The sequence below is a fragment of the Mirounga angustirostris genome, unplaced genomic scaffold (assembly GCF_029215605.1).
Source record: "Mirounga angustirostris isolate CCGP_5_RB_7025 unplaced genomic scaffold, mMirAng1.0.hap1 SCAF_4, whole genome shotgun sequence".
NCBI lineage: Eukaryota > Metazoa > Chordata > Mammalia > Carnivora > Phocidae > Mirounga > Mirounga angustirostris.
In genome coordinates, this window is record NW_026991712.1 from 148,212,067 (window position 1) to 148,227,188 (window position 15,122).

The 15,122-nt window shown below is 38.1% G+C and overlaps 1 protein-coding gene across 1 annotated transcript in view; it reads right to left on the reverse strand.

The window, feature by feature from the left end:
• The window catches only part of ZYG11A (zyg-11 family member A, cell cycle regulator), a 79,492-nt gene that overhangs the window by 16,968 nt on the left and 47,402 nt on the right, over positions 1-15,122 (reverse strand). Inside the window, 5 exon segments of the mRNA XM_054513221.2 lie at positions 707-760; positions 857-956; positions 6,702-6,766; positions 8,932-9,108; positions 11,188-11,328. Of these exon segments, the coding sequence (XP_054369196.1) occupies positions 707-760; positions 857-956; positions 6,702-6,766; positions 8,932-9,108; positions 11,188-11,328 (537 nt within the window).

The window sequence follows — 15,122 nt, forward strand, 5'->3', positions numbered from 1 at the left end:
AAAAACAGTCAAACAGCCCAGTGGGGAAAATAGATGCATCTCATATTACAAAGGCTCAATTCCTTAATATATATAGAAACATAAATCAGAAGAAAGCTAGCAACCCAAGGGAAAACATATCAAGGCCATGAATAAACAGTTCACAGGAAACATAAATGACTGGGGGAAGAGGGAGGTATCACAAGCCTCATCTCAAAATAAGTACAAAATAAAACAATGTATGCTTTTTTAGTGAGCAATGTTAGCATAATCATACTGTAAATACTGATTAAAAATTATGATATACTGAAGTATTGAGCACTGTGTGTTATATGCATCTGATGAATCACTGAATTCTACCTCTGAAACTAATAATACAGTATATGTTAATTAAACTGAATTTGAATAAAAAAATTATGATATAAATGTGTTGGGAAGGGAGGTAATTTGTAAAAGATACATGTGGGAGAGCTAAGTTCTTATTTACCATAGCAGCAGAATCACTAGGAAACATCTCAAACTGATAAATCAAGTTAAAAGCATTCTATTTATAGATGTGGAGGTAGATACGAGAAGTAGCAGCTCCAAGAGTAGAAAGTAGTTTCTTCTGGGGAGCAGGTCTTACAAATTTTTCATTTTATAAGCCTTTTAGAATGATTTGACTTTTTAGATTATGTTCATAAATTTTTTATTAGAAAAAAGGTTATGAAAGTGACAACCCACCTACCTTAACTGCCATGAGGAGCTCTTCCTGAAGTTGTGCAGTTTGCTCAGGTGAGAGCTATAAGCAAACAAAAAGCCGAAAGTGAAATACTGGAGGTCTATCAGAGCTCCGTCAAGACTAGAGAGAGAAATCTTGCCTTTAGTGATCACATACCTGCAGGGCTAGAATAGAGGTGATACTCACTGCCATTGTTTGCATCTTGGGGTTCTCATGTTTACAGAGCCATCTCATAACAAACTTGGCAGCATCAAACCTGAAAAGCAGTATTTTTCTCACAATAAAGTTTTAAACTGTACATAAGGAAATCACTTAGCCTCCCCAACAAATCCTGTATCTTAGGTTTCTAAAGACTCAGCTATGAAAATCAAGAGCATCTGACAAAAAGAGAAGATCAGAAGAAGAGAGCAGGCAAATAAGAATGTAAGTGAAATGCAAAGAATTCTAAGAAAGATAAGCAGATCTAAGAAAAGACTTATTTTAAGCATTCAGTTTCTACTATGATGGGTCTGAAAAAAGGGAAAGAATTTCCCCTAGAGGTAGTAATTTATAATCTGAATTGTAGACAATGCTAAAATGCCACAGCAAACACATCATGCAGCTAGAGAGAATGCCTGCCTTTTTAAAGGGGTAGCTGGTAGTCAGCTCCTATTGACTGCAACTGTAGGAATGAAGACTGAGTTGAGAAAGATCTAACTTCTCAAGAGAAGGTAGAAATAGATTTTTTTTTTTAATGAGGAAGACCACCTTCCCTATTGTAATTTTAAAAGTCAACTCTCATTTTAAGCACACATCTCAATTAGATTTGAGAATGGCTTAGCCTACAACTCTGTGCCAACGTATCACAGGCTTTGTTCATGTTAGCCTGTGCTTAATTTTCCTGCCATTAGCGGCAACTATTATAAATGTTTTTGAGCTCATGAATCTGCAAGACTATGAAGTCCTCAGGAGGAGCCCCTTTAGAGTCTATGAAGATGATTTTCTTAATTATTATCAATAAAATAATAAGAATGACTCATGTTTAGAACAGACTCTACTTCTTAAGCTAGGCGCTGCCATAAGTACTTTACATTGTCATGTCTAACCCTCAGAAGAATCACCATTTTATAAATGAGGAAATTAATGCACAAAGATAATGGAAGGGCTAGAACTTGAATCCAAGTATGTTTGACTTTCTGAAGCCCATGTTCTTACCACTCACTACCCTGAACTGGAATCACTTCGGGAGACATTTGCGAGCACAGCTGACCCTGGAACAACACAGGTTTGAACTGTACTGGTCCACTTATACACAGATTTTTTTCAATAAATATACTGGAAAATTTTTTGGAGATTTGCAACAATTTGGAAAAACTCAGACAAACCGCACAGTCTAGAAACATCAAAAAAATTAAGAAAAAGTTAGGTATTTATAAATGCATAGAATATATGTAGATACTAGGTAGTAGTTTCTTTTACTATTTATAACCATAAAATATACACACATCTACTATAAAAGGTTAAAATTTATTAAAACTTATACAAACACTGACCAGTCAAGAGAAATGTAAACAAAACATAAAGATGCAGTATTAAATGGTAACAGCATAAAATTAACTGTAGTAATACTATACAACTGTATTATTTTGCAGCCCCCTCCTGTCAATATGGGGGTGAGCTCAAGCATTGTGAGTATCCACTTAAAATGCCATGCAAAACTAATCACTCCATATGAGCAGTTCGTCTTTCAAGTAAATTGAAAAGTAAAAAGTAATCTCTTACAGTTCTCGCATAGTTTTCATTGTGTTTAGTGAAATACTGTAAACCTTGAGGAACACCATGGGGGGACCCGTACCAAGTGCCACTAGCGATGTTGGAAGTGCTCCCAAGAAGCAGAGAAAAGTCATGACATTACAAGAAAAAGCTGATTGCCTGATATCTACCGTAGAATGAGGTCTGCACCTGGGGGTACCCATCATTTCAAGACAAATGAATCCAGTATAAGGCCCATTGTAAAAAAAGAAAAGGAAATTTGTAAAGTTGTTGGTGCAGCTATGCCAGCAGAAATGAAAACCTTGCACTTTTTGCAAAACACCTTTTTATCTCTTTGAAAATGCAGCTTTTATGTGGGTACAGGATTGCTTTCAGAAAGCCATACTTACAGACTCTAACATGACTCGACAAAAAGTAAATTCATTATATGACAAGTTAAAGCAAAAGGAAGGTGAAGGATCTAAAACTGCAAAATTGAATGTCAGCAAAGGACGGTTTGATAATTTTAGAAAGAGGTTTGAATTAAAAAATGTCAAGATAACAGGAGAAGCAGCTTCTGCCAATCAAGAGGCAGCAGATGAGTTCCCAGACACCATTAAGAAAATCATGGAGAAGAAAAGAGATCTACCTGAACAAGTTTCTAATGTAGATGAAAATGCTCCATCCTGGGGGAAAAAAAAATGCCACAAAGGACATTTATTAGTAAGAGAGAGAAGCGAGCACCAGGAATTAAGGCAGAAAGGGATAGGCTAACTCTACTGGTTTGTGCAAATACAGTTAGCTTTATGATAAGAACTGCCCTGGTCTATAAAGCTGCTAATCCCCAAGACTTGAAGGGAAAAGATAAACACTGGCTGCTAGTCTTTTGGTTGTACAAGAAGGCTTGGACAAGAATCCTTTTTCTGGTGGTGCCTGGGTGGCTAAGTCGGTTAAGCGTATGCCTTTGGCTCGGGTTATGGTCCCAGGATCCTGGGATCGAGCCCCACGTAGGGGGTCCCTGCTCAGTGGGGAGTCTGCTTCTCTCTCTCCTTTTGCCTGCCACTCCGCCTGCTTGTACTCTCTGTCAAATAAATAAATTAATTAATTAATAAATTAAATAAAATCTTAAAAAAAAAAAAATCCCTTTTCTGGATTGGTTCCATCAATACTTTGTCCCTGAAGTCAGGAAGTACCTTGCCATTAAAGGACTGTCCTCTTTTCTTTTTTTTTAAAGATTTTACTTATTTATTTGACAGAGAGAGAGACAGCGAGAGAGGGAACACAAGCAGGGGGGGAGTGGGAGAGGGAGAAGCAGGCTTCCCGCGGAGCAAAGAGCCCGATGCAGGGCTCGATCCCAGGACCCTGGGATCATGACCTGAGCCGAAGGCAGATGCTTAACAACTGAGCCACCCAGGCGCCCCAAGGACTGTCCTTTTTTTTTTTTAATTTTTAAATTTTTCTTTAAATTCTAGTTAGTTAACATATAGTGCAATATTGGTTTAGAACTGCCTTTTAAAATTCTTTTGATATTGGATAATGTCCCTGGCCACCCAGAATCCCGTGAGTTCAATACTGAAGGCACTAAAGTGGTCTATATGCCCCCAAACACAGCATCTCTAATTCAGCCTCTAGATCAGGGGGTGATAGGGACCTTTAAGGCTCATTACACACAGTATTCTAGGGAAAGGACTGTCAATGCTATAGAAGAGAATCCTAATAGAACGTCATCAAAGTCTGGAAGGATTACACCATTGAAGATGCCACTGTTGTTATCGAAAAAGCCATAAAAGCCATCAAGCCTGAAACAATAAATTTCTGCTGAAGGAAACTGTGTCCAGATGCTGTGTGTGACTTCACAGGACTTATAACAGAGCCAATCAAGGAAATCATGAAAGAGATTGTAGATAAGGCCAAAAAAGGGTGGGGAGTGAACAGTTTCAAGATATGGATCTTGGAGAAATTCAAGAGCTGATACACCCCACACCAGAGAAATTAGCAGATGTCAACTTGATGGAGATGAGCTCTTCCAAACCAGTGTCCAACAATGAGGAAGAAGACGTAGGAGAAGCAGTGCCAGAAAATAAACTGACATTAGATAATCTGGCAGAAGGATCCCGATTATTCAAGACTGCTTTTGACTTCTTTTATAACATGGACCCTTCTATGATATGGGCAAAGAAACTAAAGCATATGGTAGCAGAAGGATTGGTACTACATAGAAATATTTTTAGAGAAATGAAAAAGCAAAGAAGTCAGACAGAAATTATGATGTATTTCTGTCAAAGTACCCCAAGTGTGCCTGCCTCCCCTTTCAATCCCTCCACCTCGTCCACCCCCAAGACAGCAAAACCAACCCCTCCTCTTCCTCCTTAGCCTACTCCACATGAAAACGATGAGGATAAAGACCTTTATGATGATCCACTTCCACTTAATGAGCAGTAAATAATCATCGTGATTACAGTTAATAAACTTATCCATTGTGTATGTATCTTCATGTGAACATCTAATAACTGCACAACAAGAACTGTATGAGATGTTTCTGTGTCGTCATCATCATCACTGCCTAAGTATTCATGATGCAGAACAACACATGCAAGACTGAAAGTGGACAGCCTAACCTTATACGGCATAAAGTGATATTTAATATAAAATTAATAACGTGTTAGTTTTCTTACAGCTTATAACTTTGATTTCAAAGAATTACATTACCATATAGTATGCCTCTTTCATAACTGGAGAAACTGCATATCAGCCTATCATCACAGGTAAGTAGTTTTATTTTTTTTAATGTAACACTGTTTCCAATATTGTATTATAAATGACTGTTATGCTGTATGCCATAAAAATGTCATAGCAATTCATTCATTAGTGGGAGGCTACGCTACCGTGAAGCAATTCTATTGATTATACAACACTACCATAAAGCAATCATATTGCTGCTTCTCCATTATCGGTGCATGAATTACCCATCAATAAATATATATGCGTGTTTTTGTTTTTGAGAGAGAGAGTGTGTGTGTACACGTGAACACTCAGGGCGGAGCCTGACAGAGCCACAGCCCCAAGATCATGACCTGAGCCAAAATTAAGAGTCAGGTGCCTAACTGACTGAGCCACCCAGGTGCCCTGTAAATAAGTATTTCTTTTTCACATTATCTTTTCTTTCTCTCTAAGTAAACTCCACCCCCAACGCGGAGCTTGAACTCATGACCATGAGAGCAAGGGTCACATGCTCTACCGACTGAGCCAGCCAGGTGCCCTACATTGTCTTTTCTTTTTTTTTTTTAATTTGACAGAGAGAGACACAGCGAGAGAGGGAACACAAGCAGGAGGAGTGGGAGAGGGAGAAGCAGGCTTCCCACAGAGCAGGGAGCCCGATGCGGGGCTCGATCCCAGGACCCTGGGATCATGACCTGAGCCGAAGGCAGACGCTTAACGACTGAGCCACCCAGGCGCCCGTCTTTTCTTTTTTTTTGTAAAGATTTATTTAGAGAGAGAGAGTGCATGAGCAGGATGAGGGGCTGACATTAGATATCTGGCAGAAGGAGAGAGAGGAGGAAGAAGAGAAGATTCCCTGCTGAGCATGGAGCCTGACACTCGATCTCATAACCCTAAGATCATGACCTGAGCTGAAATCAAGAGTCAGGACGGTTAACCAACTGACCCACCCAGGCGCCCCTACCTTTTCATTTTTGATATCTAGTCTTAGTAATACATACATCTACAGTGTTTTGTATGATGTAAGATGATACTGACGTAGGTACTGACGGATGATTCATCTTATAAACAGATAATGTAAGCTTTTCATATTGATAAATACAGTATGGTACTGTAAATGTATTATACTTTCTCTTGTTTATGATTTTAATAACATTTTCTTTTCTCTAGGTTACTTTATTGTAGAATACAGTATATAATAATACTTAACATACAAAATACGTGTTAATCGACTGTTTATCACTAAGGCTTTCCAGTCAACAACAGGCTATGAGTAGTTCAGTTTTTGGTGACTCAAAAGTTACACATGCATTTTTTACTGTGCAGGGTAGAGGTGGGGGGGGCAGTGTCCCTAATCCCCGCATTGTTCAAGGGTCATCTGTAGGGTACTTCCAATCACCTCTCTGGCAGGTGCTCAACAGAACATTCTCCTCAAACACCTTAGCCCAGACTTAATCAAAACCTTGCTAATAAGCTAATAACCAAAAGCCAACAATGTTCAGAGTAACACTGGTCAACACCCCAAAATCAGATGACCAAGTTTTATACTTGCCTGTCAAATGGAACATCCACAAGAATCCTGGAATTAGTTAAGGAGAGAAGACAATTCTTCTGTAACTTTAAGGGAATAAAGAAAAATAATTTTGAGCAAAGGGATACCCCATTCTAAATAAAGATTCTAAGCACTTGGAAGGTGCTACCAACGAGCTTTTCTTCCTGAGAACTCACTGTGTACCTGGCCCTCTCCAAGTTCTTCATGTAATCTTACTCTGTCACATTCACCTCTGCCTAAAGAATAATCTGCCCCCACTTTTTTTTTCTTTTTGGCAAAGCAGGGGGTCTTTTCCCCATGAACCCTAGTGGCCTGCCTGTGTGTCAATCCAAACCAATTACCTGAAGCCTGGCCATCTACAAATGTCCTTACCAGAACTTATAACTAACTCTGTGATAGAGCTGTACTTTCAACCTAAGACTGGTAGGGTTGAACTGGGCCTTTACAGATAGAAAAGAAAGAAAAGGCCTCCTGAGAAAGCTGTAGCAATAGAAAAATACACCATCTCTTTGAAAGGCCATAAGTAGGCCAGGAGGCAGGGGCAGCAAGCCTGAAATGCCAACAGGAACTAGGCAGTAACAGAAACAAGTGAGGAGGGCTGACTGTGACACAGCAGGGCAGTGGTGGGAATTATGAACAACTGGATAATTCATGTCCTTTTATAGGGGCAGTTGTTACTCCAACTGATGGCTTCCATGAAGGAATAAACACTGAACTGTGAAGGAGCTTCCAACTTTTCAAGAGAAAGTGAAAATGCAGATTTTTTTTTTTTATTGAAGAAAGACCACCTTCCTTATTGTATTTTTTAAAAATTTCCATTGTAAGTACACACTTCAATTAGATTTGGCAAATTGATACAGCTGTATAACCACTACCATCCACCATCACCATAATTGAGATAAAAAATATTTCCATCACCCAAAGAGTCACACTGTACCACCTTCTAATCAATCCCAACCTCAGAAAATTACATTGTCATTACAGATTAATCTTTTCTAAAGTTTCACATAAATAGAATCATATAATATCTACTCTCTGTGTCTGGCTTATTTTGCTTATTAGCATACAATGCTTTTGAGATTCATCCATGTTGCATGTATCAGTACTTTATTCCTTTGTATTGCCAAATAGAGGAGTTTCTTATATGAATATACCACAATTTGTTTATCTATTCACCTGCTGTTCAACAATAGAAAGGTTTTCAGTTTACGGGATATATTATGAATAAAGATATTATAAATATTCATGTAAAAGGCTTTGTATGAATATATGATTTCATTTCTCTTGGAGTGGAAAGACTAGGTAGTAAAGAAGGTATATGTCTAACTTTGAAAGAAACTACCAGCCTGTTGAACTGATAGTTCTATCATTTTACATTCTTAACATCTATATATGAGAATTTCAGTTGCTCCACACCCTTGCTAACATTTTGTATTGTCAATCTTTTAATTTCAACCAATCTAGAGGGTGTGTAGTAGTATCTAGGTATGCACTGGTAATTCAAAGTGGTTTTAATTTGCATTTCCCTTATGACTAAAAACACTGAGCATCTTTTCATATGCTCATCTGTCATCTGTTTAATCTTAGTAAAGTGCTCAAATCTTTTGCCTTTTTAAAAAATGGGCTTGTCTTATGTGGAGTTAAGAGTTCTTTATGTTCTCTATAAAAAGTCCTTTTTCATATAAACAAAACAAACATTTTTGCCATCCCATGACTTACCCTTTTCAATTTGTGTATGTCTGTGTATATGAGAAGCCTTTAATATTGATGAATTCTAATTTATTATTTTTCTTTCATGACATGTGCTTTTTGTATCCTAAGAAAACTTTGCCTACTCCAAGGTCACCAATATTTTGTCCCGTTTTCTTCTAGAAGTTTTATGGTTTTCAGTTTTTATATTTACATCTATGATTCAATTCAACTTTTTTTTTTTTAATTTAATTTTCACATATGATGTTAAGCCTGTAAGGATGTACTGAAGTGTTAACAGTATATGGATTTCTGGGTCAATGGTTTCTAAAAAAATTTTAAAAATTTACACCCAATTGCTAATCCAAATTTGCTATTTTTTTCTATAACAAACATAAATTCCTTATCTATTCTCTCTCAGGGAGGATGAAAAATTAAAACAAAATAATGCTAATATTAATAATAGCTAATATTAACTAATACTAATAATTTTTTTCATGTTATTTGTCCTGAAGTAAGAAGCAGTCAAGTATTCAATTACCTGCTGGTAATGGGGGAAATTTTTCAGAGCCTTGAAAAGCAGACAGGTGACCTCTGACAACAGACGAACAGGCATCCCCCTGGCCAGGCCCTGGCGTGTTAAGTTGAGGGCACAAGCACTGGCTGTGAACTGCACTGGCAAATCCAATGGATGATTCCTCATTCCTACAGCCACAAGCTGAAGATGAACTTGTTTTTAGTGGCATATGACAACATGAGCATTCTTTTTTTTTTTTTTTTTTAAAGATTTTATTTATTTGACAGAGAGAGACAGCACAAGCAGGGGGAGGAGAGACTGGGAGAAGCAGACTCCCTGCTGAGCAGGGAGCCCGATGCGGGGTTTGATCCCAGGACCCTGGGATCATGACCTGAGTTGAAGGCAGATGCGTAACGAGACTGAGCCACCCAGGTGCCCCAAACATTCTTTATACAGTCTTGTTTTTGTGTTGGCAAAAATATTTGCTCATTGGGACAGAAAGTAAAAGATCTTTCCCTACCCTCAGCATTTATTTTTTAGGGCAACAGCAATAACTTCCCATCCAAATGAAGCTGTTAACTAGATGTGTGACTTTAGGCAAGTCACTTCCCTTCTCTGGACTTCTTCCATTTCCTCCATGATTTCATAATCACTTATTGAACTTTACTCCATACAAGGCATTGTGATAAGCACTACAGGACACAAACATGAATTACACCCTATTCCTTAGCATAAAGCCCTGTGAGAAAAATACAGTATGTAAATAAATAACATTGAGAGGGATATCAAAACATGAAACTGGAAAAAAAAAAAAGCACCATAAACATATATAAAGTACTACCTAAGGTAGTTGTGGAAGGAGCATTCATTTCTGGTATGGAACAGAATTCTTCATTCAGAGAGCACATTTAAGGCAGGGTCTCAGATAAGATTTGGACAGAAGGAGGTAGAGATAGGGATGGAATGAAAAGGGAATTCCTAAGGAATGGAAATGTGATAAGGAAATACACAAAACAGACAAAAGGATGGGATGAATCCAACAGAGAAGGAAAAAATTTGAATTTAACAGAATTTTGAAAGAATTTGAAAACTGCAAACATAACATGAGAAAGGTCATTAGAAGACAGACTGTGGAAGACCTACAACACAAATATAACATGAAGGCATTGTACTAAGCTTAGAATACACCTGCACTAACATTCAGGGACAGTGCAATCTGTTCTGTCCATTTCTATCTACCTCAGAAACCAGTCTGCTGATACTGGCATGAACCATGATTTTAAGAGACCAGAGCCCCTCACTCTGACAGCTGCATGAAGTAACAGAGCCTAGAGACAGACGTGGGACACAGTTCCACTACGGAAAATGACTTTTTTCTATATTGATAAATTGCTCCTAGGATTTCACTGGATTGCCATCATCCAAGTTAAATACATAGGGGGGAAAAAAAAAGCAAAACACAAAACATGATTTTCAAAAATGAGAGAATCTTAGATATGAAAAGGACTTTTAGAATATCTAATTCAATCTCCTCATTACAAATGGGAAACAAAGGTCCAGAGTTTTTTTCACTTTATACGGTACTGCTTTTAAGTTATGAACAAAGCTTATCTCCCAACAGTGCAGAAATACCCAATTTTTTTAAGGAACTATAAAGAATTACAAATAATAATAAAGACAAAGTGACTTCAAGTCTTCATTTTCATGTTATGTTTCACCTTAAATAAATGCATTTTTCTTTCCCAAACCACTTAATACTTCCAGTAACATTTAAAATAAATTCATTTTTCTATAAACCAAAGCCAAGTTTGGCCCTATCAATACTGGTCATTTTACTTTATTCACAAAATACTTTATATGGTAAATCTGGCACCTTCATTTTTTTGCTCTGTTCTTGTTGAAGACACTGTTGTTTTCTTTTAGAAAACCAGACGTTAGGTTTTAAAGAGTAAATGAATGAATAAGAAACATGTGCAGCAAAGTGAATACTTTGTTTATAGATTAAGATCTCCTATTTTAGGCAAAATAGTACGTATGTCCTATATCTCCTTCTCAGACTAAATCAAAACACTGGATGACTTGAACTAATTTAGATGCTGAAAATGAGAGACGATCTGGCAGTTAATTAAGCCTAACACTGTTTTCCTTTCTCCGTGAGGGTACTTTGGCTCACTATAGAATAAAGCATATAAGTTACTGTACTCCGTGTGTTTGGTGAACACCTTTAATTGAACTAAGCAAAAAGTAGTAACAAAAACTACCTTTCTGCAGTGTAGTTACCTTTAAAATAGCAGGCATGGTTACCTGCATTGAAAATGTCTCTGTGAAGAGCCTGTAGAGTGCTTCCTTCATAAAACATGACCTATTCCTGTATCGGCTCAGTGCTTCTGAAATCTGCCTCATATTGGCTCCTCCAGCAACCTGAAAAACAAAGATGTTACCAATGGGTTTCATAGTTCAGGCTTTTAGGGGCTTTGAATGTTTGAAACAATGACAGGTGTTCAATTAAATGTTCCAGGGGCTTTACAAAGTTAAACGAATCCTAAGTCTAATAGGTAAATGTTCTCCTCAACCTCATTTTTACAATGGGGCCAGAGAGATGAAGTATGGTGCTAAATGTAACAAACCAATTAAGCAGGGGAGCCAAACTCATCTCCCTACAACTATATTACAGTTAAGACTTCAACTGAACAATGGGTAGCATATAAATTTTTTTTTTTAATATTTATTTATTTGACAGAGAGAGATAGCGAGAGAAGGAACACAAGCAGGGGGAGAGGGAGAGGGAGAAGCAGGCTTCCCGCCGAGCAGGGAGCCCGATGCGGGGCTCGATCCCAGGACCCTGGGATCATGACCTGAGCCAAAGGCAGACGCTTAACGACTGAGCCAGCCAGGCGCCCCGCATATAAATTTTTAATCAAAACCAAGACTGCATATCTTCTAAGTACTACTCATATAGAATAAATTGTCATAAGAGAAAGGTAAAAGGCCACATAAAACAACTAAAATGAAAAAGGGAATTGACTTCTTTGTAGTAATATTATTTTATTATTTATTATATAAATATATTTTATTATAATATATATTATATATTATATAATTATTATATAAATATTATTTATTTATTATTAATTAAATGTTAACATAATTTTTCCTTGCTACCACTTAGGTAATAGTTTTTAAAAATCTATACATAGACTTTGGGTCTGGAGGATAATGGTACCCCCAGATCCAAAACATAAAATTAACAAGGAATGCAAATAAAACTAGGTATGACCCAATTTTCAGCATTGCCAGATAGTGAAGGGAAAAAAAGAAAATAAAGGGGGAAACTCAGATCTTGCAAAAATGAAAAGAAAAACACTCCCCTCTCTACTCTACCATGACCAGTAACAACATCACTCAAGAAACCTCACATTGTTAACTGACATCACTAATGGATAATGCTTCTGAATTAGGAACTATGTCAATTAAATAACAAAAAATTAAAAATTCAAACCAATTCCATATAAGGCTATTATAAGAAATATTTAAGCAGCAAATCTACACATTTCATCTGAGAAAAATTCTTCCTATAAACCAACAACAGGAGCGCCTGGGTGGCTCAGTTAAGCGTTCAACTCTTGATCTCAGTTCAGGTCTTGATCTCAGGGTTGTGAGTTCAAGCCTTGTGTTGGGCTCCATGCTGGGTGTGGAGCTTATTTTAAAAACAAAAACAAAAAATCTCAACAACAAATCAGAAGAAAATTTTAACACGGCACTTTAAACTGAATTAAATATTCTCAATAAGCATTTTGGGATGTGAAAAAATACCTTCAACAAAAAGATGAAAAAACAATTCATTAAAAAGGGAAGAAAAAGACAAAATCATATCAAATATAAAAACTAAGTTAAAGGGGCGCCTGAGTGGCTCAGTCATTAAGCGTCTGCCTTCAGCTCAGGTCATGATCCTGGGGTCCTGGGATCGAGCCCCGCATCGGGTTCCCTGCTCGGCAGAAGGCCTGCTTCTCCCTCTCCCACTCCCCCTGCTTGTGTTCCCTCTCTTTGTCTCTCTCGGTCAAATAAATAAAATCTTTAAAAAAAAAAAAAAAAAACTAAGTTAAAAAGTACCCAAGGGGGGCACCTGGGTGGCTCAGTTGGTTAAGCGACTGCCTTCGGCTCAGGTCATGATCCTGGAGTCCCTGGATCGAGTCCCGCATCGGGCTCCCTGCTCGGCAGGGAGTCTGCTTCTCCCTCTGACCCTCCCCCCTCTCATGTGCTTGCTCTCTCTCATTCTCTCTCTCTCAAATAAATAAATAAAATCTTCAAAAAAAAAAAAAAAGTACCCAAGGAAGGACAGATTTGAATAAAAATTTAGTAAGGGGAAGAAATGCAAGAAAACAAGAAACAAATTAAAAAAAAAACTTTTTAAAAAATATTATTTATTTATTTATTCATTTGAGTCAGAGAGATACAGAGAGAGAGAGCATGAGCAGGGGAAGGTGCAGAGGGAGAGGGAGAGCAGGCTCTCCACTGAGTAGGGAGCCAGATGTGGGACTTGATCCCAGGACCCTGAGATCATGATCTGAGCCGAAGGCAGAGGCTTAACCCTCTGAGCCACCCAGGCGCCCTGAAAACAAGAAAATTTTTTAAAAGAAGTACAAAAGATCTAAGATTAAGTGTTGATACGGAAAAAAGACAAAGATCCATGATGCATATACCTGAAGTTCCTGAGGGGAAAACAAACTAATATTTAAAACTATTATCTAGGGGATGCCTTGGTGGCTTAGTAGGTTAAGTGCCTGACTTCAGCTCCAGTCATGATCTCAGGGTCCTGGGATCGAGCCCTCCATCAGGCTCTTGTGCAGTGGGGAGTCTGCTTGTCCCTCTCCCTCTCTCAAGTAAAATCTTAAAAAGAAAAAAAAAAAGGGGATGGCTCAGTTGGGTGTCTGCCTTTGGCTCAGGTCATGATCCCAAGGTCTGGGGTCGAGCCCTGCGTCGGGCTCCCTACTCAGCAAAGAGCCTGCTTCTCCCTCCCCTCTGCCTGCTGCTCTGCCTACCTGTGCTCTCTCTCTCCATCTCTGTCAAATAAATAAATAAAATCTTAAAAAAAAAAAAAAAAGAAAAAGAAATCAACAGCAACTGTCCCTGTAAAGAAAGAAAAAAAAAAAAACAAAAAACCAGGGGCGCCTGGGTGGCTCAGTCATTAAGCATCTGCCTTCAGCTCAGGTCATGATCCCAGGGTCCTGGGATCGAGCCCCACATCGGGCTCTCTGCTCGGCGGGAAGCCTGCTTCTCCCTCTCCCACTCCCCCTGCTTGTGTTCTCTCTGTCAAATAAATAAATACAATATTTAAAAAAAAAAAAAACCCGATCGCAGATCTATTAGGAAAGAATTCTTGAAAATGTTCAAAGAACTAAAGGAAGATACAGATAAAATCAAAGAAATGATGTATGATCAAAAGAGAAAAATCAACAGAGATAGAAAACAGAAAAGAAAAATTCTGGAGCTGAAAAGTGCAATAACTAAAATGCAAAATTCACTAGAGGGATTCAAAGGCAGATTTGAGGAGGCAGAAGAATCAACCAACTTGAAGATAGGACCATGGAAATTACTGGGTCAGAGGAACAGAAAGGAAAAAGACCTCAAAAAAGTGAACAGAACTTCAGGAACCTATGAAATACCAATAAGCAGACCAAACTACACATTGTGGCAGTCCCAGAAGAAGAGAGAGAGACACTATTTGAAGAAAACATGGCTGAAAACTTCCCAAACTTGATGAAAGACATGACTATGAACACCGATGAACTCAAGAAGACTCTTACCAAAGACACATTATAATCAAATTTTTGTAGGCTAAAGACAGAAAATCTTGGAAGCAGCAAGAGAGAAGTGAATCACACACAAGGGATGCTTGATAAGATTATCTGCAGATTTCTCATCAGAAACTTTAAAGGCCAGAAGACCATGGCCAGTATGTTTAAACTGTTAAAAGGAAAAAAAAACAAAAACAAAAAAACACCAAAACCCTGTCAACCATGAATCCTGTATCCAGCAAAACTGTCCTTCGAATGTGAGAGAGAAATCAAGACATTCCCAGATAAACAAAAGCTGGGGAAGTTCATTACTACTAAACCTGCCCTTTAAGAAATGCTCAAAGGATGGGGACACCTGGGTGGCTCAGTCAGTTGAGCACCTGTCTTTGGCTCGGGTCGTGATCTGGGGGTCCTGGGATC